Here is an 18,580-nt window from a genome sequence, read left to right as displayed (position 1 = left end):
TCTTGTTGACCAAAGCAGGGTCAGGGTCATTCCAAGTTGCAAGGGAGGCTGGGAAAGTGATTATTCAGCAAAGGGGACCTTGATTTATTTCTTGGGGCTGGCACACTGCCACCAGGGACATTCTGGGATTCTGTATGTAGGGGACAGGGGAAATGGCTGTCGGGTAGACAACTGTGTTACCACACCTAGTTAACTATAGTACATTGTTTGGTCCAATAAAACCACATTCCAAAAGGATAGCATTTGCAAACATCAGTGATAGCATAACCATATGTCTTATCTTTCTCTGGAAAAGGTGTACATTGTATGTGTCAAAAGTCAGCTGTTTGAGAAATGACAGAAGTATATTTAATTCATGTGATTAATGACCCTTAAAATGTGTTCCATCTCATATATAAATAAGTGCAACTGGGCCAGGCAAGGTGGCTCGTGCCTGTAATATCAGCACTTTGGGAGGTCAAGGCAGGCAGATCATGAGATCAGGAGATCGAGATTGTCCTGGCTAACACGGTGAAACCCCATCTCTACTAAAAATACAAAAAAAATTAGCCAAGTGTGGTGGTGCACGCCTGTAGTCTCAGGTACTTGGGAGGTTCAGGCAGGAGAATCACTTGAACCCAGGAGGTGGAGGTTGCAGTGAGTTAAGATTGTTTCACTGCACTCCAGCCTGGGCAACAAAGTGAGACTCTTGATCTCCAAAAAAAAAAAAAAAGTGCAATTGTGTTCTGTGTCTCATCTTGCATGTATTTAGTTGGCTTTTTTTTCTGCAGACATTCTTGGTTGTCATTATCTTTTTTTCTTTTTTTTGGAGGTCACCCAGAGTGGAGTAGAATGGCACAATCCTAGCTCACTGATTTTGAACTCCTGGGCTCAAGTGATCCTTCTGCCTCAGTCTCCTGAGTAGCTGAGACTACAGGTGCATACCACCAAGCCTGGCTAATTTTTTTTTAAGGGTGGGGGTTTTCTCTGGATCCTCTGCCTCGGCCAGCCTTCCCAAGTATTGGCATTATAGGTGTGAGCCATCGAAGTTAGCCATCATCTTGTATTTAATATGTAGATTAGTACCTCTTCCCTTATATATACTGAACTTGAAAAGCTTAGAAATGATTAGGGACCCTTGTGGGATGGGAGAATTTGAGCCATCTCCTCTAGTTTTCTAGAAATGTAATTACTTGAAGTTGATAAACTAGTTAAGAATGTTTCTTAAAATCACACAGTGCAAAATCCTAGCTTGTATTATCTGATGCCAGCTACAACAGCAGGCCTTGGGCTGTATGCCCAGCCAGCATCAAGAAATTTGACAAGACCTTAAAAATATAAGTTTTGGCCAGGCATGGTGGCTCAAGCCTATAATCTTATCACTTTGGGAGGCCAAGACGGGCGGATCACAAGGGCAGGAGTTCAGACCAGCCTGACCAATATGGTGAAACTCCGTCTCTACTAAAAATACAAAAATTAGGTTTATATTTTTCAAGAGAAGATGATAAAGTCCCCCTGAGGCAATTATGAAATCCCCAAGTTCCTATGCCAGTGACCCTGTTTTCAGTAGTTCACTCTGTCCATCTCTCTCCTTTCAGTTGGTGGAACAGATGGAGCGCAGCTTCTCTGGCTTGCATTCCAGGAAGTTCCTGCAAGGAGCAGAGTTCAAGGTGAACAGATAACCAAATTGGTGTATTTCCCAGCTCCTGTTAGATGGGTCTGAAGCCCTTTTGGATGCAGCCGAGCATGCCCTGATGGCACAGACACACTAGGAGCCTGTGCAGTGGCACAAAGCTTTCAGGTTTACCAGGTATAGGAATCCCTTCCCTAGAAAGCCTAGAGTGGTCGTCAGCAGACAAATTGGATGGGTAACAGAGTTCATCACGATGACTGGAAATGCGTCTCACCTGAAATGCAACAGCGGCTACTTCACACAGGTCTCTTGACCATCCTCAATATTCTTGGTGGTTGCAACGTTAGTAGACTTTGACCATTAACTAAACAGACATGATTCATGAATTGGATAAAGGCTTTTGACAGTTGGAATAAATATCAGATGGGTAGGCTGATTCCTTAGCCTTAAGGAAGAGAGCCACAGCTGGTTTGAGTATGATGTTTAATATAAGATACAGTGGCTTGGCAGAGTTGGTGCAAAACTAAAGAGTACCAGATTCAGTTCTAGTCAGTGAATTAACAGCCTAGGCACTTGGGCAAAAAAAGTGGCCCAGCTGTCCCAAGTCCTCCAAGGCCCTCCGCACATGACCAGCTAGGAGCTCCAAGACTGATATCCCACTACGTGGAAGCTTGGGTAGAATCCAAGTGTCCCCAGTTCCAAGAGTGAATCAAGAGACTGGCCCCAGCCATCAGCGCAGTAGAATTTTCAGGACAGGCTTGAGGAAAGTGGGGACAGAACTGGATATGGGGGCCTGAGCTGTTGTCCATTTGCTACATGCAGTAAGTAGTCCAAGAGGCTCACAGCTGGAGAGGTTAGCTGTCTACCTTCCCACCCATGTGTGGTAGGGAAGAAGGTGACCATCTAGTTAAGAAAAAAAGATCCTTCCAAAGCTGTATTTGGCATAAGCTAATACCACTGCTAGTGCTGCCAGTGGCCAGGCACAGATACAGAAGGCCCTGAGGAGTTGGGAGGAAGGGAGAACAATATGCAGGCAGAGCAGAAAACAGTCAGCTCAGGGCCCCACCCCAAGGCCCAGAAGGATAAAGGCCGTGCAGTAAAGGGAACATACGGTTCTCCTCTTTGGTCAGGCAAAGGCCCGAATATGGGCGTGGAAGGTGAACGGGCTGAAGGGCACAGGCTCTGCCCTTGGACCCTGGCTTTAGGGTCCTCACATTGAGGTGGTGATGCAGTGAGACAAAGGCAGGAAGACAGAGCAGAGTCAGGCTGGGACGCGCCGGCTCCTAGGAGCTGCCCTTGTCCTTGTCATCCATTAGGTCATACCTATGGAAACAAGAAGGCTCATGTAGAAAGATGACTCTTGTGTCATCTTATTTATAATTGAGACACAATCCAAGGACTTCTCTACTTCATAGAATCAATGGTTCTCAGCTCACATTGTATCTTTTCTTCCTTTCCTGTGATTGGAATTTCTTCCACTTAAATATCCAGACCACCCCGACCCACGCAGACACTCACCACTGGGCCACACCCTGGGAAAGGTCTATCTCAGCCAGGTCCAAGTGCACCTGTGTTGGAGGATGGTGGGGGCAAGATGTTATTTTTTTGAGACAGGATCTCACTCTGATGATGTTATTTTGAAATCTCCAAAGACCATGTTCCTTCATCACACACTCGTCCCAAACCATTGCAGAGGTGACAGAGTCACCTCTAAAGGATCACCCAGGGTACTTCCTTCTAACAGGTACTACGGCCTTGGTACCAGCAGCTCCCAGCCCTCACCTCTGCCCTGCCATCCTGCCCTCTTTCTTACCTTCCCCAGCAGCTCACGTTCTCTTGACATAAAGGAGGAATTAGACTTGACAGAGACATCCAGCTTTCGTCTCAGGGCCTCATCCAGGGGCAGTTCCCACTCAAACCTGGGATAGGACTGGGGGTTAGGAGCGAGGAGTCCTTTCCAAGCCTGCCATCCCTCCACCCGAATGCCCGCTGACTGACCGTTCATTAAATTCAGGATTCAGGGTCCTCTTCTTCTGTGAGGTCTTCCTCTTGGTGCCTCGGTTCTTGTCTGGCAGCAGCAACAGTGACACATAGGGATCAGGAGGATCCCGTCCATTCTGTCGAAGGGCCCTGCAACAGGAGGATGTAGGTGATATGGTACATCCCAGGGGAAGGGATGGAGGTGACCAGGACAGGAGGGATGGGGTCTCACCGGCAACCGTGAACAATGCTGACCAGCTTTCGCTCTTCACTGTAGTACCACACAGTCAGTTTCACCTGGCCCAGAGGCCCGGCTGGAGCCTCAAGGGGACTGTGGAGAAATATCAGTAGGTCTGGGAACAGCTAGAGCCTGGTGAACCTGTAATACTTTTTATTCCAGCCCTTTACCTGTCAACATGTGTTGTTAGGCGCTGCCGGAGCTCTGGGGCTGAGGAGGTGATGTGAGGGGGCCCCCCCGAGAGCTCTGGTTCTTCACTCAGTGATGAGGAGCTGTGGCTATAGCTGTGGCTCTGAGCTTCCACTCCCGAGTGCTGGGACACCAGGATCTAGGGACAAGAAAGCTGTGAGCTGGGCAGAGTTCTCTCAGTTCCCTCACTCTAAGGACACGGCCCTCTGTTCCCACCCTCCTGGGTGTCCCTCAGCTGTGAAGGTCCTCCCCTCCTCCCTCTCATCCTGCCCACCATTTCCTGTCACTCACCCCTAGCTGTGCTCTCAGTAGCACCTGCCCCTGACCACTGCTGAGTGTAAACCAGTGGTCCAAGCAGAGCTGGTCAGCCACGAGGAGCTCTGAGAGGGGCAGGGATAACAAGCCCAGCGTGCCAGTGCCCTCACCCCGAACCTGTGGGGCAACAGGACTGTGATCAAGAGGCGAATGCATCAAAAAATGAGTTAATCCTGGTGTTAAAGGCCCAAACACTTGGACTCATAGGTGGTCTGTTGAGATTTCCCTTTGAGAAAGGCAGGGAAGCCGTGGTAACAGCTGCTAGTCCCTCTGTCCTTCCTTTCTTAACCAGAGTAGATTGGACCATCTTTACTTTATAACCTTTCAGAAATTATACCAGTAATACCTGCACAGAGTACAGAAAACAACAGTAAAAACAGAACTAAAAACTAAAAGGAAAATGTTTCCTGCCCATTCTACTCCCATTGCCATATTCCAAATGTAGCAATCTTTAAACCCCTCCTATTTTCTTGTTCTTGTGGAATTCTAACATGCTTGTTGTATCTCTATTGATTCCCTGCTATGAAAGATGAAGAACTGAGCTCATTTGTACCTCTTTTCTACTCTGCTAGCATTAAGTTACATTATTGTAAATTCTATTAATTTCGGCTGGGCACAGTGGCTCCCGCCTCTAAGAGCTCATGGCCATCTTTTGTCTCCTCTCCATTTGTGCTCCCTAGGAGATCTCACCCATGACTACAGTTGCTAGCGGTTGCTTGCTCATATGTTCCAACAAGAGGGTGAGGAAGGAACACCGCGTGGGCAATAGATTCGTCTTCTGCATGTCTCCCCTTAGATGTCCTGTGGGGAGCTCAAATTCAAAAATTCCCTCTCTGCGCACTCCCTAAGTCAGCAACAGCCCTTATCCATCCAGCCACCCTGTGCCAAAAACCCCAGAGTTAACTTCTAGGCTGTTCCTTGCTCCTCTACTTGCTCCATGTCATAACAACCTTCAAATCCCACCAGGCCCTCGTCATTCATTGCTTTTCCTGCTCTGACAGTCTCCTCACTGATCTCCCTGCCTCCAGTGTTGTCCCTCTCCAGTCCATTCTTTACCCTGTTATCCCCATGATCTTACCAAAATGCAGATCTGGATATGTGACCTCTCAGCAAAGGCTTCTCTGGCTGGGTGCGGTGGCTCACACCCATGATCCCAGCACTTTGGGAGGCTGAGGCAGCGGATCACCTGAGGTCAGGATTGAGAGACCAGCCTGGCCAACATGGAGAAACCTGATCTCTATTAAAAATACAAAAATAAGGCTGGGTGCAGTGGCTCATGCCTGTAATCCCAGTGCTTTGGGAGGCCAAGGGAGTTCGATCACAAGGTCAGGAGTTCGAGACCAGCCTAGCCAACATGGTGAAACCCCATCTCCACCAAAAATACAAAAAATTAGCTGGGCGTGGTGGCAGACGCCTGTAATCCCAGCTACTCGAGAGGCTGAGGCAGGAGAATTCCTTGAACCCGGGAGGCAGAGGTTGCAGTGAGCCAAGACCGTGCCACTGCACTCCAGCCTGGGTAACAAGAGCGAAACTCCGTCTCAAGAAAAAAAAAAAAAAAAGTCTGGGCGCAGTGGCTCACATCTGTAATCCCAGCACTTTGGGAGGCCAAGGCAGGTGGATCACAAGGTCAGGAGTTCAAGACCAGCCTAGACAAGATGGTGAAACCCCATCTCTACTAAAAATACAAAAATTAGCTGGGCGTGGTGACGGGCACCTGTAATCCCAGCTACTCAGGAAGCTGAGGCAGGAGAATCGTGGGAACCCGGGAGGTGGAGGTCGTTGTGAGGCAAGATAGCACCACTGCACTCCAGCCTCGGCGACAGAGCAAGACTCCATCTCAAAAAAAAAAAAAAAAAGAAAAAGAAAAAAAGAACTACTCTCAAGCTCAGGGGTCATCTAAGGATGCCTTTATTTCTATCTCAAGCTTTTCCCCAGCCTGAACCCCTCCTTTCTTCCCCACAGTGCCTTTTACAACTCAGTTATCATTCTGGAAATTTTATCTGGTTATTTTTCTCTCAAAACAGAGTGTGAGCTCCATAAAGATAAGAAGTCAATCTTTTATCTCATCTCTGAATGCTCTGTGCCTGTTTACTGCCTGGCCATAGCAGAAATCTGCTAAATATTGGAAGAATGAATTTACAGTACCTGCAACTCCAGGCTCTCAGTGTATGGTTTCCTGATGAGAAAGGAGGCACTCTCATCCCAGACAGGGGCTGAAGTTTGTGAAATAGTCTGGTGGAGATGGGGGCTTATGATCAGTGACTGATACTCCTATTCCTCTTGTCCCTCCCGTTTTTACCCTGCAGCATTTCTTCATACCTTGGTTTTATGAGTAGTATCTCCCACTGTGAGAGTAGCATAAGGGCTGGGGGGCTTGGTGCCTTTTCGCAGCTAGAAAGAAAACTGTGTTAGTCTTAAATTTGGACCTAGTCAGGCAGATCCCCCTCACAAATTATATCCACAGCCAACAGCCATGCCTCCATTATTACTTGGCAGCCACTACCCTTGAGGCCTTAGACAATTTTTCCCACCCCTGCACCACCCTCAGAAAGAAAGGAGCCATTTTTCCTATTCCACACACACCAGGAGCATCCAAACCTGAGGGAGGTAGAAGAAGGGCCAGGAAGTGATGGGGCGTAGGGAGCGTAGTGTGATCTTACCGGCAGGTCCTCTGCCCGCTCCATATAGACGGATAGCAGGGCCGCAGCCAGCTCCGCACTCTTCTGAGTCTGGATCAAACTATTCACTTGCAGCACCTGCGGGGGACACACGGGGGTGGGGAGTGGTAACCGACACCTTGGGGTCTGGCATGTGCCTTGAATGCTAAGAGAAGACCCTGTCCCATCTTGGATCCCTTCCTTCCTCCAGTCTCCTGCCCTACCTCCTCTAACTCAGCAGCAGTGGGACGGGGGGTGAGACGCTCCAGGCGCAAGTGCAGGCGGCCAGATGGGACATCCTCCAGAGTCAGCCACTGTGGAAGTGGGCAGGTGAAGAATTGTGGATATGCAGACAGGAGAACTATGAGAATGAGGGTTGGGCAGGATCAGGAGGGGTCGTTGACTCTAGTTCCATGCTCACCTCATCAAGGAAGCCACTGTTTAAGACTGTGGTGAGACTCACTTTACACCTGTTGAGGAGAAAGAGTAAGACAAAAGGCAGATGGTAAGAACCAAGTCTCTGTCCTGAGGCCAGACTCCATGGCCTAAAGAGCCCAGCCTGTTTTTTACCTGGACTCCTATCCTCTCACCTGCCCAGAAAATCATCCTTGTCCAAGTCCTTGTCAAAGACTTCAATGTCTAGCTCTTGGCCTGGAATTGATGTGACAATCACCTAGTGGGAGAAAAAAGTGCAGATGAAAGGGGATTCTCTCCTTTTCCTCTGCAAACAACTGGACCCCCCACCGCCAAGCAACTGAACCTCAGAGGTTTCTAGAGCACTCTTGAAGTTGAGGGGGAAATGGGGCAGAACCAGGAGTCACAGCCACTGAACTCTGACCTCAAAAACCTCATTCCAGCGGGGATTGAGATCTTCCCGAACAACATGGCTCCGGAAGCTTCGTCCTGCCAGCTTTAGTTTGACATAAGGATCTGACTTGCCCTTCACCAGTCCCCCCAGGAAACGGTCTTTGGCAATCAGGTCCTGGGCCTCTAATACATGGATCCGAAGCACATGCTGCAAAAGGGAGAGGGGAGCACCAGATGGCAAAGGGAGAGAGACCTGTGAGAATCCGCCCTCAAACAGGCTTTGCGCACTTAGTGGGGCAAATAGACCCTAGTCCTTTTCAGATACAGACTCACCTCAGTCCCAAAGTGGCTATCAGGAGTAGTGTGACAGGGTCGAGGTGGGGCATCCACACTGCTGCCTCTCTGGGGACTCTCATTGTCCTCATCCCAAGCACCAGGACTACCAGGCACAGTGGGGAAGCTTACTTCTGATGAATCCAAGTACAGGATCTGGGAAGCGTAGTGTGATATTGAATCAAAGAAGTGCAGCTTGCCACCAGCAGGCAAGGCATGTGAGGTGGGCTAGAGGAGGGGCTCTGAAAGGGGAACTAGGTGCTGCCTTGGCTGGGTCATCTCTAGAGGGTTCCCTCCACACCCAGTCACCTCACAAGCCATCCCTTCTACCAGTCAGATCAACATATTTGTTTTGTGTGCCTGCTCAGCACTTCCATATATATTAGCTCATTTAATCTTAGGGGGCTCCCTTTCCTCACTCTTCAGACCAAGGAATCAACAGGCCTTTCTCCCAACCCTCAGCACCTCCTCCATTTCCATACCCTCATGACTAGTTTCATGTAGAGTCTGGAGTTTGGGCCAGAGCTGCTGAGCTGGAACCACTGGTCCAACGTGAGTTCTGGGGCAGTCAGCAGGCGGGCCAGAGGCAGGGTCAGTGCTCCTAAAGTCAGGGCCCTGGAGTCATCCTTCACCTACAGACACAGGAGGAGGGACTATAGTGAAGAGATTAGGGGAAAGGAAGGCATACTTGAAAAGTGGTAACATGGCACCAGCTTCCTTCCTCTCTGTACCAATCACAAAGCTCCTGCTCCACTCAGGACTATCTTTTATAGTCCTCTGCCCACTCTCTGGCCCCTTCCACCTTTGTTCATTCTGCTTCCACTATTTGGAAAGTCCTCATTCTCTTCCTTCTGCCTATTTAAATCCTATTCATCCTTCAAGATCCAATTAAAATCCTACTTGCAGACTGGGCACAGTGGCTCATGCCTGTAATCCCAGCACTTTGGGAGGCCTAGGCAGGCAGATCACTTTAGGTCAGAGTTCAAGACCAGCCTGGCCAAGACGGTGAAACCCTGCCTCCCTATAACACTTAAACACTTAACCTAAAACACTTACTTAAACACGTAGCCTAAAACACTTTCACCTGGCCAAGATGGTGAAACTCTACTAAAAATACAAAAATTGGCCGGGTGTGGTGGCTCACGCCTGTAATCCAAGCACTTTGGAGGCCAAGGCGGGCAGATCACCTGAGGTTGGGAGTTCAAGACCAGCCTGACCAACATGGTGAAACCCCATCTTAAAAAAAAAAAGAAAAGAAAAAAAATTAACTGGACGTGGTGGCACATGCCTGTAATCTCAGCTACTTGGGAGGCTGAGGCAGGAGAACTGCTTGAACCCAGGAGGCAGAGGTTGCACTGAGCTGAAATCATGCCACTGCACTCCAGCCTAGGCAAAAGAGTGAGACTCTGTCTCAAAAAAAAAAAGAAAAAAGAAAAAGGAAAATCCTACTTGCTTCACAAAATCTCCCTAGTCACTCCAGCCTGTCCCTTTCTCTCACCCTCCTTGGTCCTATACTATGGATATTTTATTCCCACAGGTTCATATGTAATTGTTGTTGTTGTTCTTTTTTTTTGAGACAGAGTGTGGATCTATGGCCCAGGTTGGAGTGCAGTGGTGCGATCTCAGCTCACTACAACCTCTGCCTCCCAGGTTCAAGCAACTCTCTGCCTTAGCCTCCCAAGTAGCTGGGATTACAAGTGCCCGCCACCATGCCCAGCTAATTTTTGTATTTTTAGTACAGACAGAGTTTCACCATATTGGCCAGGCTGGTCTTGAACTCTGACCTTGTGATCCACCCGCCTTGGCCTCCCAAAGTTCTGGGATTATAGGCGTGAGCCACCGCATCTGGCATTTTTTTTTTTTTTTTTTTGAAACAGAATCTTGCTCTGTTGCCCAGGCATGAAATCGGCTCACTGCAACTTCCACCTCCTGGGTTCAAATGATTCTCCTGCCTCAGCCTCCCGAGTAGCTGGGATTACAGGCATATGCCACCATGCCTGGCTAATTTTTTTATTTTTAGTAGAGACGGAGTTTTGCCATGTTGGCCAGGCTGGTCTCGAACTCCTGGCCTCAAGTGATACACCCGCCTTGGCTTCCCAAAGTGCTAGGATTACAGGTGTGAACCACCTCGCCTGGCCTTAGTTCACATGTACTTGTTCTTGAATGATTTTATATATTTGTGTCTTATTTATGAAACTGGCCAGTAAGCATCGTGAAGGCAGATACTAAGTTTCATGCTTTTTCTATGACCTTTAAAATGCTGAATGTAAACAGTTTTATTGAGGCATAATTTAAATTTACATACCATAAAATCATTCATTTTAAATATATAATTCCCAATTATAAAAAATGATTCTGTTGGGAGGCCGAGGTGGGTGGATCACAAGGTCAGGAGTTTGAGACCAGCCTGGCCAACATAGTGAAACCCCGTCTCTACTAAAAATACAAAAAAATTACAGGCATGGTGGGGATGCCTGTAATCCCAGCTACTCAGGTGGCCAAGGCAAAAGAATTGCTTGAACCCGGGAGGCGGAGGTTGTGGTGAGCCAAGATTGTGCCACTGTACTCCAGCCTGGGTGACAGAGCGAGATTCCATCTAAAAAAAAAAAAATCTGGAGCAATAGTTAGAGAACAGTGGAGAGATATTCAAGGAGCTGGGGAGTCTAGGTAGATGGATTAAAACTTGGCATCGGCCGGGTGTGGTGGCTCACACCTGTAAACCCAGCACTTTGGGAGGCTGCGGTGGGCAGATCACGAGGTCATAAGATCTAGACCATCCTGGCCAACATGGTGAAACCCCATCTCTACTAAAAATACAAAAAATTAGCTGAGTATGGTGGTGCGCGCCTGTAGTCCCAGCTACTCAGGAGGCTGAGACAGGAGAATCACTTGAACCTGGGAGGTGGAGGTTGCAGTGAGCCGAGATTGTGCCACTGCACTCCAGCCTGGTGACAGAATGAGACTCCATCTCAAAAAAAAAAAAAAAAGAAAAAAAAATTGGCATCAAGGAAAAAGAAGGAGAAAAGAATGGCACAGATCTGGGAAGACAGAATAGGGTATTCGGGAGGGGATGAAGGGGTGATTGTCTCACCTGCACATCGAGCTCCTGGCTCTGAGGGTCTTGTAGGAAGAACCGGAATGCTTCCTCCCACACCGGGCAGTTGGTGCTATAGACAGCCTAGAGATGTAGAGGAGGAGGGATTAAGGGTGTATACCACAGCACCCCTCCTGTTTCTCCAGAAAACCCCTGCACTTAACAGGCATTCTAAAGGGGAGAACATCCCAAGAACAGGCCTCTCCCCATCCCACCTGGCCCCCTACAATGATGTCCTGGCCCTCACCTTGCTCTCCTGAGTCACATCCTGAATTGACAGTTGTACCATGGGGTTGGGTTCCTTGTTCCCCTTCTTCAGCTGTGGGGGTACAATTCAGAGGTTACCATCTTGCGGGTTTTGGTTTTGGTGAAGAAAGGGGGAATCGCATCAGAATCCTTTCCCTGAGATGGATCTGATCCCCTCCCTGGGACCCTTGTGTTACATGTTGATACTTCTGGAGCAAAGCAGGCAGGGACATTTGTATCCTCAGCAAGGCAGGAAGGGAGAATGCTACATCCAGGGCTCCTGTTCACCTAGCCGAACTCACAGGAAGATCCTGGCCCCGATCCAGGTAGACAACTAAGATGGCAGCTGATGGGGGCTCTGGTCGAGAGGAGACTCCCCGATTCCACTGTAGTACCTGGGGAGGGGTAGTAATAGATCTTGGTCCCCGCTCCGAGTCCCCTACACTTCCAGCTACCTGTTTCTCCCCTGCAGCTTCCTGTTTCCCATGTGGCTTACCTGCTCCAGTTTCTCTGCATCTGACAAAAGCGACAGCCATTCTAGCCTCAAGTGAACTTGGCCTTGCCCACCTTGTAGCGGGAACCACTAGAAGAAATTGAGATGTAGTAGAGATCGGATACCCGCCCAACTCCTTCCAGACCAATGTTGCAACTACTGTCTGCCCAAAGGGTGAGATGAGCCCCCAACTCCCTCTTCTCCCAACTTACATCATCCAGGACGCCAGCATGTAACACCTTCCCTACATCCAGCTTCATTCTGGGGGTGGGGAGGGGAGAGGGTAGTGAGAGGGAGAAAAGAGTAGTATTGTAATTAGCAGCATGTCAATGGCCCTCCATTCAGCCACCAAGAAATGACTGGTGGATCTCAGACTCCCTTCTTCCTCTCAGGAGATACTCACCTGCGTATGTGAGTGTGTGCATGGTAGGAGTTGGGGTGGGGAGGTTAGGAAGGAAAATTATACATGATTCCAAGGCCCAAAAAGTGAGTATAATTACCTCCAGAACCTTGGTAGCATGGGCTTTAGAATTCTAACAGGCAGAGTCTCACCTGCCCAGAAAGTCATCTTTATCTGGATCCTTGTCGAACACCTCCACTTCAATCTCCTGCCCTGGTACCTCGTGTACCATCACCTGGGGAACACAGAAGGCTGAGTGTCTCGTGGGGCTGCAGCTGTGAGGATCATCCAATCAGCATCTTCTCTTACAACCTCCTGGGGCTTCCCCATTTCACACAGATGCTCAACTCTCCCACCTCGTAAGTCTCTCTCCACTGGGGGTTGAGTTCTTCATCGATGACACGACTGCAGAATGTCTGGGTACCTAAACGCACAAGTGCATAGGGGTCTGACTTGCCCTCAATCAGGCCCTTCACATATTTGTCCTTGGAACTCAGCCCTCGAGCAGCCAGCAGGTGAATTCGAATAATGCCCTGGGGGAAGGAATCAGATGGTGAAAAACTAAGGACCCAGCATGGGGTTCCTGAGAACTGAGAGAGAGGGATCTATCTAGTCGGGGAGAGGCCGTACCCTGGGCAGAGGGGAACGTAGCTGAGCCACATCTTGAAGGTTAGGCACAAGGGGCACCAGCAATCGGTTGGGCAACACGAGGAAGGCCGCGATGGAGTCCATGATCATGGTGTCAGAGAGGGAGCTGAATGGAGGAGGAGGAAGAAGTGGGCATGGCCTCAACTTCCAGTCTTCTCCCAACCCCAACTACGTTTCCCACAGCCAAGAGAGACCTGAAGCTGTAAGAAAGTCCTTTTGTGAAAATCCTTTGTGCTACGCTTCTACCCCAATTCCCCGCCTAATTCTTCACTGCCATCCCCCTTGCCTTTTGCAGTCTTCTGCCATCTTCATTCCCTACCCACTCCTCCAACCTGAAGAAAAATCACAGTATCAGACTTTTCCAGGGGTATTTGTCTTCGCTCCCCAACTGAAGTTGGGGCTTCTAGAGGATACAATCAGCATCTTTGACTGCTCTGTGTCCCTCAAATCCCCAACCCAGCCAGCACTGGAGCACTCAGCAGGTGCTGAGTAAGTCCTCGATACCTAAGTCCTGGGATATCCAGCAGGTTGGTCATCCCTGTCCAGTTGATGTCTAGGGTCTGGAGGGAAAGAGTAGGGGTCAGGACAGATCCTATGGGGTGTGGTCATACCCATCCAACAGTGACCAGAACCCCTCAGCCTTCTTGTCAATTCCCTTCTCATTCCCCATAGCTGACTGCCCTCATCCTCCCAGTCCTCTCTGTTCCCCTGCTTCCCCATCCCGTTCACTGTTTTCCCTTACCGGGCGTCGGATGAAGAACATCGACACAGCCCCCACGATGGGAAGGTCCCCAATGAGTGGCTCCAGAATCACCCGTAAGACCCCGTGTAGCTGAGGCAAGAAGAGAAAATCAAAGCCTTTCTCCAGAAAAATCCCCCTTCTTCCTCCCAGACTTTCCCAGCCTTAGTTCTTCCAACCTCAAACTTCCCCGTATCCCATAAAACTTAGGACAAACACTCCCTATTACGTGGGCCCCTGACATCTGCCCTACCTGCATGCCCTTGACTCCTGCTTTGCAGAAGTATTTCTTCACTTCCACATCAATCTGCACATCACCTACATAGCTAGGGGATGGTAAGGCAGAGAACCAAGAGGGTTAGTCCTTGGCTGAAGTTGAGGGGTTGGGGAGTGAGGTAGCCTGGACTGACCAGGACACATTGAGGGGGAAGCAGTAAGAGTGGTGAGTGGTATTACCTGATGTTCAAGTCCAGCAGGATCTGCTCTTTTCTCCGACCACGGTGAACCTTGACTCCGATGATGCGCAATGGCTGTGGAGAGAGAAATTCCTGAGAGGGGGAGGGGAGGGGAAGGGAGAAGTACCTCTTCGGTCCACTCTGGGCCACTCACCCTCCCTATCCCGCCTCCTCCCTTTCCCCTCTCCACACATACCTTTTCACCCAGTTCCACTCGTGTAAATGTAAATGTTTGCAGATGGGGATTAGATCCCCGAACAGCCGGGGCCACAGTTTCAGCCAGAAGCTTCTCCATGTACTGGCCCAGGAAGGGCCAGACCTGGGCCACAATCTGGGAGGAAAGAGAGACGGTCAGAGGAGAGCCCAGTCTTCCTTCTCAAGGCAAGTTCCTCCAGGATCCTCCCCATGGAGCGCACTGGGGGGATGACACTGGGTCTGGCAAGAAGAAACAAATCCCCATCCTCCCCTCATGAAGACTAAAAATCAAATCAATCCTCACCTTATTGAGCCATTCAGCTTTTTCCACATCTGGGAAGCTGACCTGGAGGTGGGGAAGGCAGAGACAGTGATGTGCACACCCTCGCCTCTGGTTTCCTACTAAGATGCTGGTGGGGTGCCGCAGAGGGAGGGAGTAAAGTGTGACGCATTCCTCACATTCTGAGTGGAGGAGGGGCTGGGATGCCCAAGGGTTCATTCCTCACAGAGTTTGGGGGCTGAGGTCTCTTTAATAAGGGGAGCTGACAGGGTAGAGGCCACACTGTTGCTCTGTGGATAGCTCAGGGACATGAAAAATGACAGCTGCTGAGGCAGAGAGGAGGGGGAGGAGGAGAAGGACACATTCTTTCTGGAGGGGGAGGTCCAGTCAAATCAGAGGGAATCCTGGGATTTAAAAAGTCCTGGTTCCAGGCCGGGCACAGTGGCTCACGTCTGTAATCCCAGCACTTTGGGAGGCCGAGGTGGGTGGATCATGACGTCAGGAGTTCGAGACCTGCCTGGCCAACATAGTGAAACCCCATCTATACCAAAAATACAAAAATTAGTCGGGCATGGTGGGGCGCCTATAGTCCCAGCTACTCGGGGGGCTGAGGCAGGAGGATCACTTGAACCCGGGAGGTGGAGGTTGTGGTGAGCTGAGATGGTGCCACTGCACTCCAGCCTGGGCAACAGAGCAAGACTCCATCTCAAAAAAAAAGTCCTGGTTCCGGCCTGGCGTGGTGGCTCACACCTGTAATCTCAGCACTTTGGGAGGCGGGCGCATCACCTGAGGTCAGGAGTTGGAGACCAACCTGGCCAACATGGTGAAACTCCGTCTCTACTAAAAATACAAAAATTAGCCGGGCGTGGTGGCACGCCCCTGTGGTCCCAGCTACTTGGGAGGCTGAGGCGGAAGAATCGCTTGAACCCAGGAGGCAGAGTTTGCAGTGAGCCGAGATTGCGCCACTGCACTCCAGCCTGGCGACAGAGCAAGACTCTGTCTCAAAACAAAAAAACAAAATTAGTCGTGGTAGTGCATGCCTGTAATCCCAGCTACTCCAGTGCCTGAGGCAGGAGAATTGCTTGAACCCAGGAGGCAGAGGTTTTGCTGAGCCAAGATGGTGCCATTGCACTGTAGCCTGGGCAAATAATGAAACTCCGTCTTAAAAAAAAAAAAAAAGGCTCGGCGCGGTGGCTCACGCCTATAATCCCAGCACTTTGGGAGGCCGAGGTGAGTGGATCACGAGGTCAAGAGATCGAGACCATCCTGGTCAACATGGTGAAACCCTATCTCTACTTAAAAAAATACAAAAAAAAAAAATTAGCTGGGCATGGTGGCACATGCCTGTAATCCCAGCTACTCGGGAGGCTGAGGCAGGAGAATTGCTTGAACCCAGGAGGCAGAGGTTGCTGTGAGCCGAGGTTGCGCCATTGCACTGCAGCCTGGGCAACAAGAGTGAAACTGCGTCCCAAAAAAAAAAAAAAAAAAAAGTCCTGGTTCCTTTTTCCAGCCTTCCTAATTCCCCTCAGACGGGGCTTCTAGAGCAGGAAGGTAAGGAGTGAAGCAAGTCCTCGAGTCAGGGAGGGGCCAGAAGATCTAATCAGGCCTGTCTTTGTGGGGTTTTTGATTTTTTTTTTTTTCTTTTCCTCTCTTTATGTGACTCCTTTTAAGGGAAAGGACACCTGAGCTTTGTATTGGCGGGGGGAAGATTGGTTTCCATGAGGAGGAGGCAGACAGTTGCTGCCTGGGCTACAGGTCCCCTAGGGCCATTTCTCCCACTTTCTCCTCCCGTTTCCAGTCCAGGGCCTGGGAAGCTTGGCTGTGTCTGCCTAGTGTTAATTTTGATTTCTCTCTCCTGCCATTCTTCCCCTAGACTGGCACCTCTGCTGGGAGGGGCCGGGTAACGGGTTTTGCCTCTGAAAGGCTAGAGAGCAGGCATCCGCCTCAGCACAGGAGACGCAGCCGCCACAGAAACAAGGGTCTCGGCCCCAAAGGAACAAACGCAGCCCACAGTCCGGAAAAGGGTGTGGCCGGCCGGGTGTGGGGGGGAGTGTGGGCCGCGGGCACTGCAGCAACCGCACCACCTCCTCCCACACCCCGCCCTCCGTCCAGCAGCCGCCTCTGCCGCGCTGCAGCCTGGCTGCTGGAAGCTGGAAGGCGGCTGCCCGACGGCCTTCCAAGGGCCGGCGCTGGGTCTCAGCGGGTACCCGGGGATAAAAGCAAGAAAAGGGAGAACCGTATGGCCTTAAGTAGGTAAAAAGTCTCGAGGAGGATGCGGGAGGCGAGGGAAACCCTCGAGAAGTAACGGGACCAGGATTTCTGGGAGCAGCAAAGGCGCGAGTGGCACCAAAAGCAAGAGGGGCGTTCAAGATGGCTTGGCTAGGAGAGAGAGCTTCGGCTGAGATGGGGTTCCCAGATGTTGTTACTGCTGTTGCCCAAGAGTAGAGGAAGAAGTCCTGATTCTGTGGAAGGATCCAGTCTGGGCGTGCGAAAGGGTGGGTGGGGAGAGTGAGCAGTCGGTCCTAAGAGTGGCGCGTCCAGTAGGCAGGCGGCTAGTGGGGAGAGAGGGGAAAGTGTGGGGCCCACTGTCCCAAGGCAGGGAGCTGACTCTAGGCATAAGGAGAGAAAGCCCTAGACGGAAGGGGTGGAAGGGGGCTAGGCTGTGCCGAGGACCGAGGGTGGTCGCTCACCCAGGCAGGTAGCTCTCGATGACTCATATAAAGAGTTTTCGCCGTGAGCTGCTCCTCGTCGTCCAGTAGTTGCCTCGCTGCTCGAAGGCTCCGTTCTTTCTCGTCGCGGACCCGGCGCCAGCCCAGGTAGAGGGCGAGGCCGAAGAGCACGAAACCCACGCTGAGTCCCACTGCCCCGGCCAGGTACACCGGTATCAGCACCAGCAGCCGCCTTCCGAATGAAGTCAGCATCGCCAGGGCCTCACCCGCCGCGCCAGGGCCAGCAGGTTGGCCCCCGGAACCTGGGTCTGGCTTTGCGTGAGCAGCGGGGGGCTGGTCAGTGGGGTCGGAGGGAGCAGAGGGCTGGTCCATGGGGCTGGGGCTGGGGCCCTCTCCTGGAGACCGCTCCATTGTGTCACCTCTGGGAGGATCCGCCCGACCCGGGGACCAGCTGGAGGTATCCCAGTCTTGCGACCAGTTCCCCCCGGCAAAACGTGATCCCCCGGGAGAGAGGAGGGGACTTCAAGCCACGCCCCTCCTTTCTGGCGATTTGGGTTGGTCTGCGCTGCACAGACCAAGGTGGAGTTAAAAGGTTGAAACGCCTCCTCTCTTCCGCGGGGAAGGGAGAGGGTTTCTGATAGGTAGGGCCTCCCTGATTGGGCCCGAAGGCCAAGATGGGAGGTCTGGGATGGCGGGAAAAGGAAGAAAGGGGCTCAGAAGCGGCATTCGATTGGTAATAAAGAGGAGGAGGCGTGGTGCACCATTTCAGGAGAGGCGGGACCAAGAGCTCCCCCACGTGGGATTGGAGTGCCTGTGGTATGACGTCATGCAGAGCCGCACCGCCAATTCCTGTTTTGGAGAAAGCCCAAGTTGTGAAGTTGAGGGGTTGTGGAGCGTCAGGATTTCCCTCTGCTCATTCGGACAGTTTGGCAGGATTTGGTCTGGGATATGCATATGTTCTTTTTCCGACTTTCTCTAGTTTTCATACCCTAAGCCCATTCCTTATCCTTCAACTTTTCCCTGCCTGCTCTTAGAAAAGGAAAGGACACGATTGTATTTGGAATGAAAGTGTCTGAAGACTGACCCTGTCTATCCCGTCCCCATCCCCTGCCTTGTTTGTGTGGTGTGACGAATGACCCTGGAGAAAACTGGAGAGTCAGAGAAGTACAGAGTTGAGATAATCCAGTCTTCAGGGAAAGCGGGGGCGGGGAAGCAGAGGAGTGAATAGAA

General features: G+C 50.9%; 1 protein-coding gene across 2 annotated transcripts; it reads right to left on the bottom strand.

Moving 5' to 3' along the window:
* Nucleotides 1–2,078: 2,078 nt before the first annotated feature.
* On the bottom strand, nucleotides 2,079–17,946 carry ESYT1 (extended synaptotagmin 1). Of its 2 annotated transcripts, XM_012450443.2 has the most exons (31): nucleotides 17,372–17,946; nucleotides 14,706–14,747; nucleotides 14,403–14,537; nucleotides 14,208–14,281; nucleotides 14,005–14,077; nucleotides 13,755–13,844; nucleotides 13,517–13,572; nucleotides 12,995–13,118; nucleotides 12,721–12,897; nucleotides 12,517–12,599; nucleotides 12,177–12,225; nucleotides 11,968–12,054; nucleotides 11,774–11,866; nucleotides 11,473–11,544; nucleotides 11,223–11,309; nucleotides 8,614–8,763; nucleotides 8,132–8,287; nucleotides 7,830–8,006; nucleotides 7,582–7,664; nucleotides 7,413–7,461; nucleotides 7,216–7,305; nucleotides 6,995–7,090; nucleotides 6,654–6,725; nucleotides 6,480–6,566; nucleotides 4,311–4,451; nucleotides 4,001–4,158; nucleotides 3,825–3,923; nucleotides 3,611–3,742; nucleotides 3,426–3,531; nucleotides 3,131–3,180; nucleotides 2,079–2,935 (listed from the first exon to the last, which is right to left on the bottom strand). In XM_012450443.2, the coding sequence occupies exons 1-31, from the start codon at nucleotides 17,759–17,761 to the stop codon at nucleotides 2,896–2,898; spliced, it is 3,318 nt and encodes a 1,105-aa protein (XP_012305866.1). In that variant the 5' UTR covers nucleotides 17,762–17,946; the 3' UTR covers nucleotides 2,079–2,895. The 2 variants fall into 2 exon arrangements, with proteins under 2 accessions (XP_012305866.1, XP_064233281.1); XM_064377211.1 differs by lacking the exon at nucleotides 4,311–4,451.
* Between the last annotated feature and the right edge of the window lie 634 nt (nucleotides 17,947–18,580).

The sequence above is a fragment of the Aotus nancymaae genome, unplaced genomic scaffold (assembly GCF_030222135.1).
Source record: "Aotus nancymaae isolate 86718 unplaced genomic scaffold, 86718_ANA_hifiasm-v0.15.2.pri h1tg000016l, whole genome shotgun sequence".
Taxonomy (NCBI): Eukaryota; Metazoa; Chordata; class Mammalia; order Primates; family Aotidae; genus Aotus; species Aotus nancymaae.
Note: the sequence above shows the minus strand (reverse complement) of the source record. Positions and strands in the feature narration are given on the sequence as shown.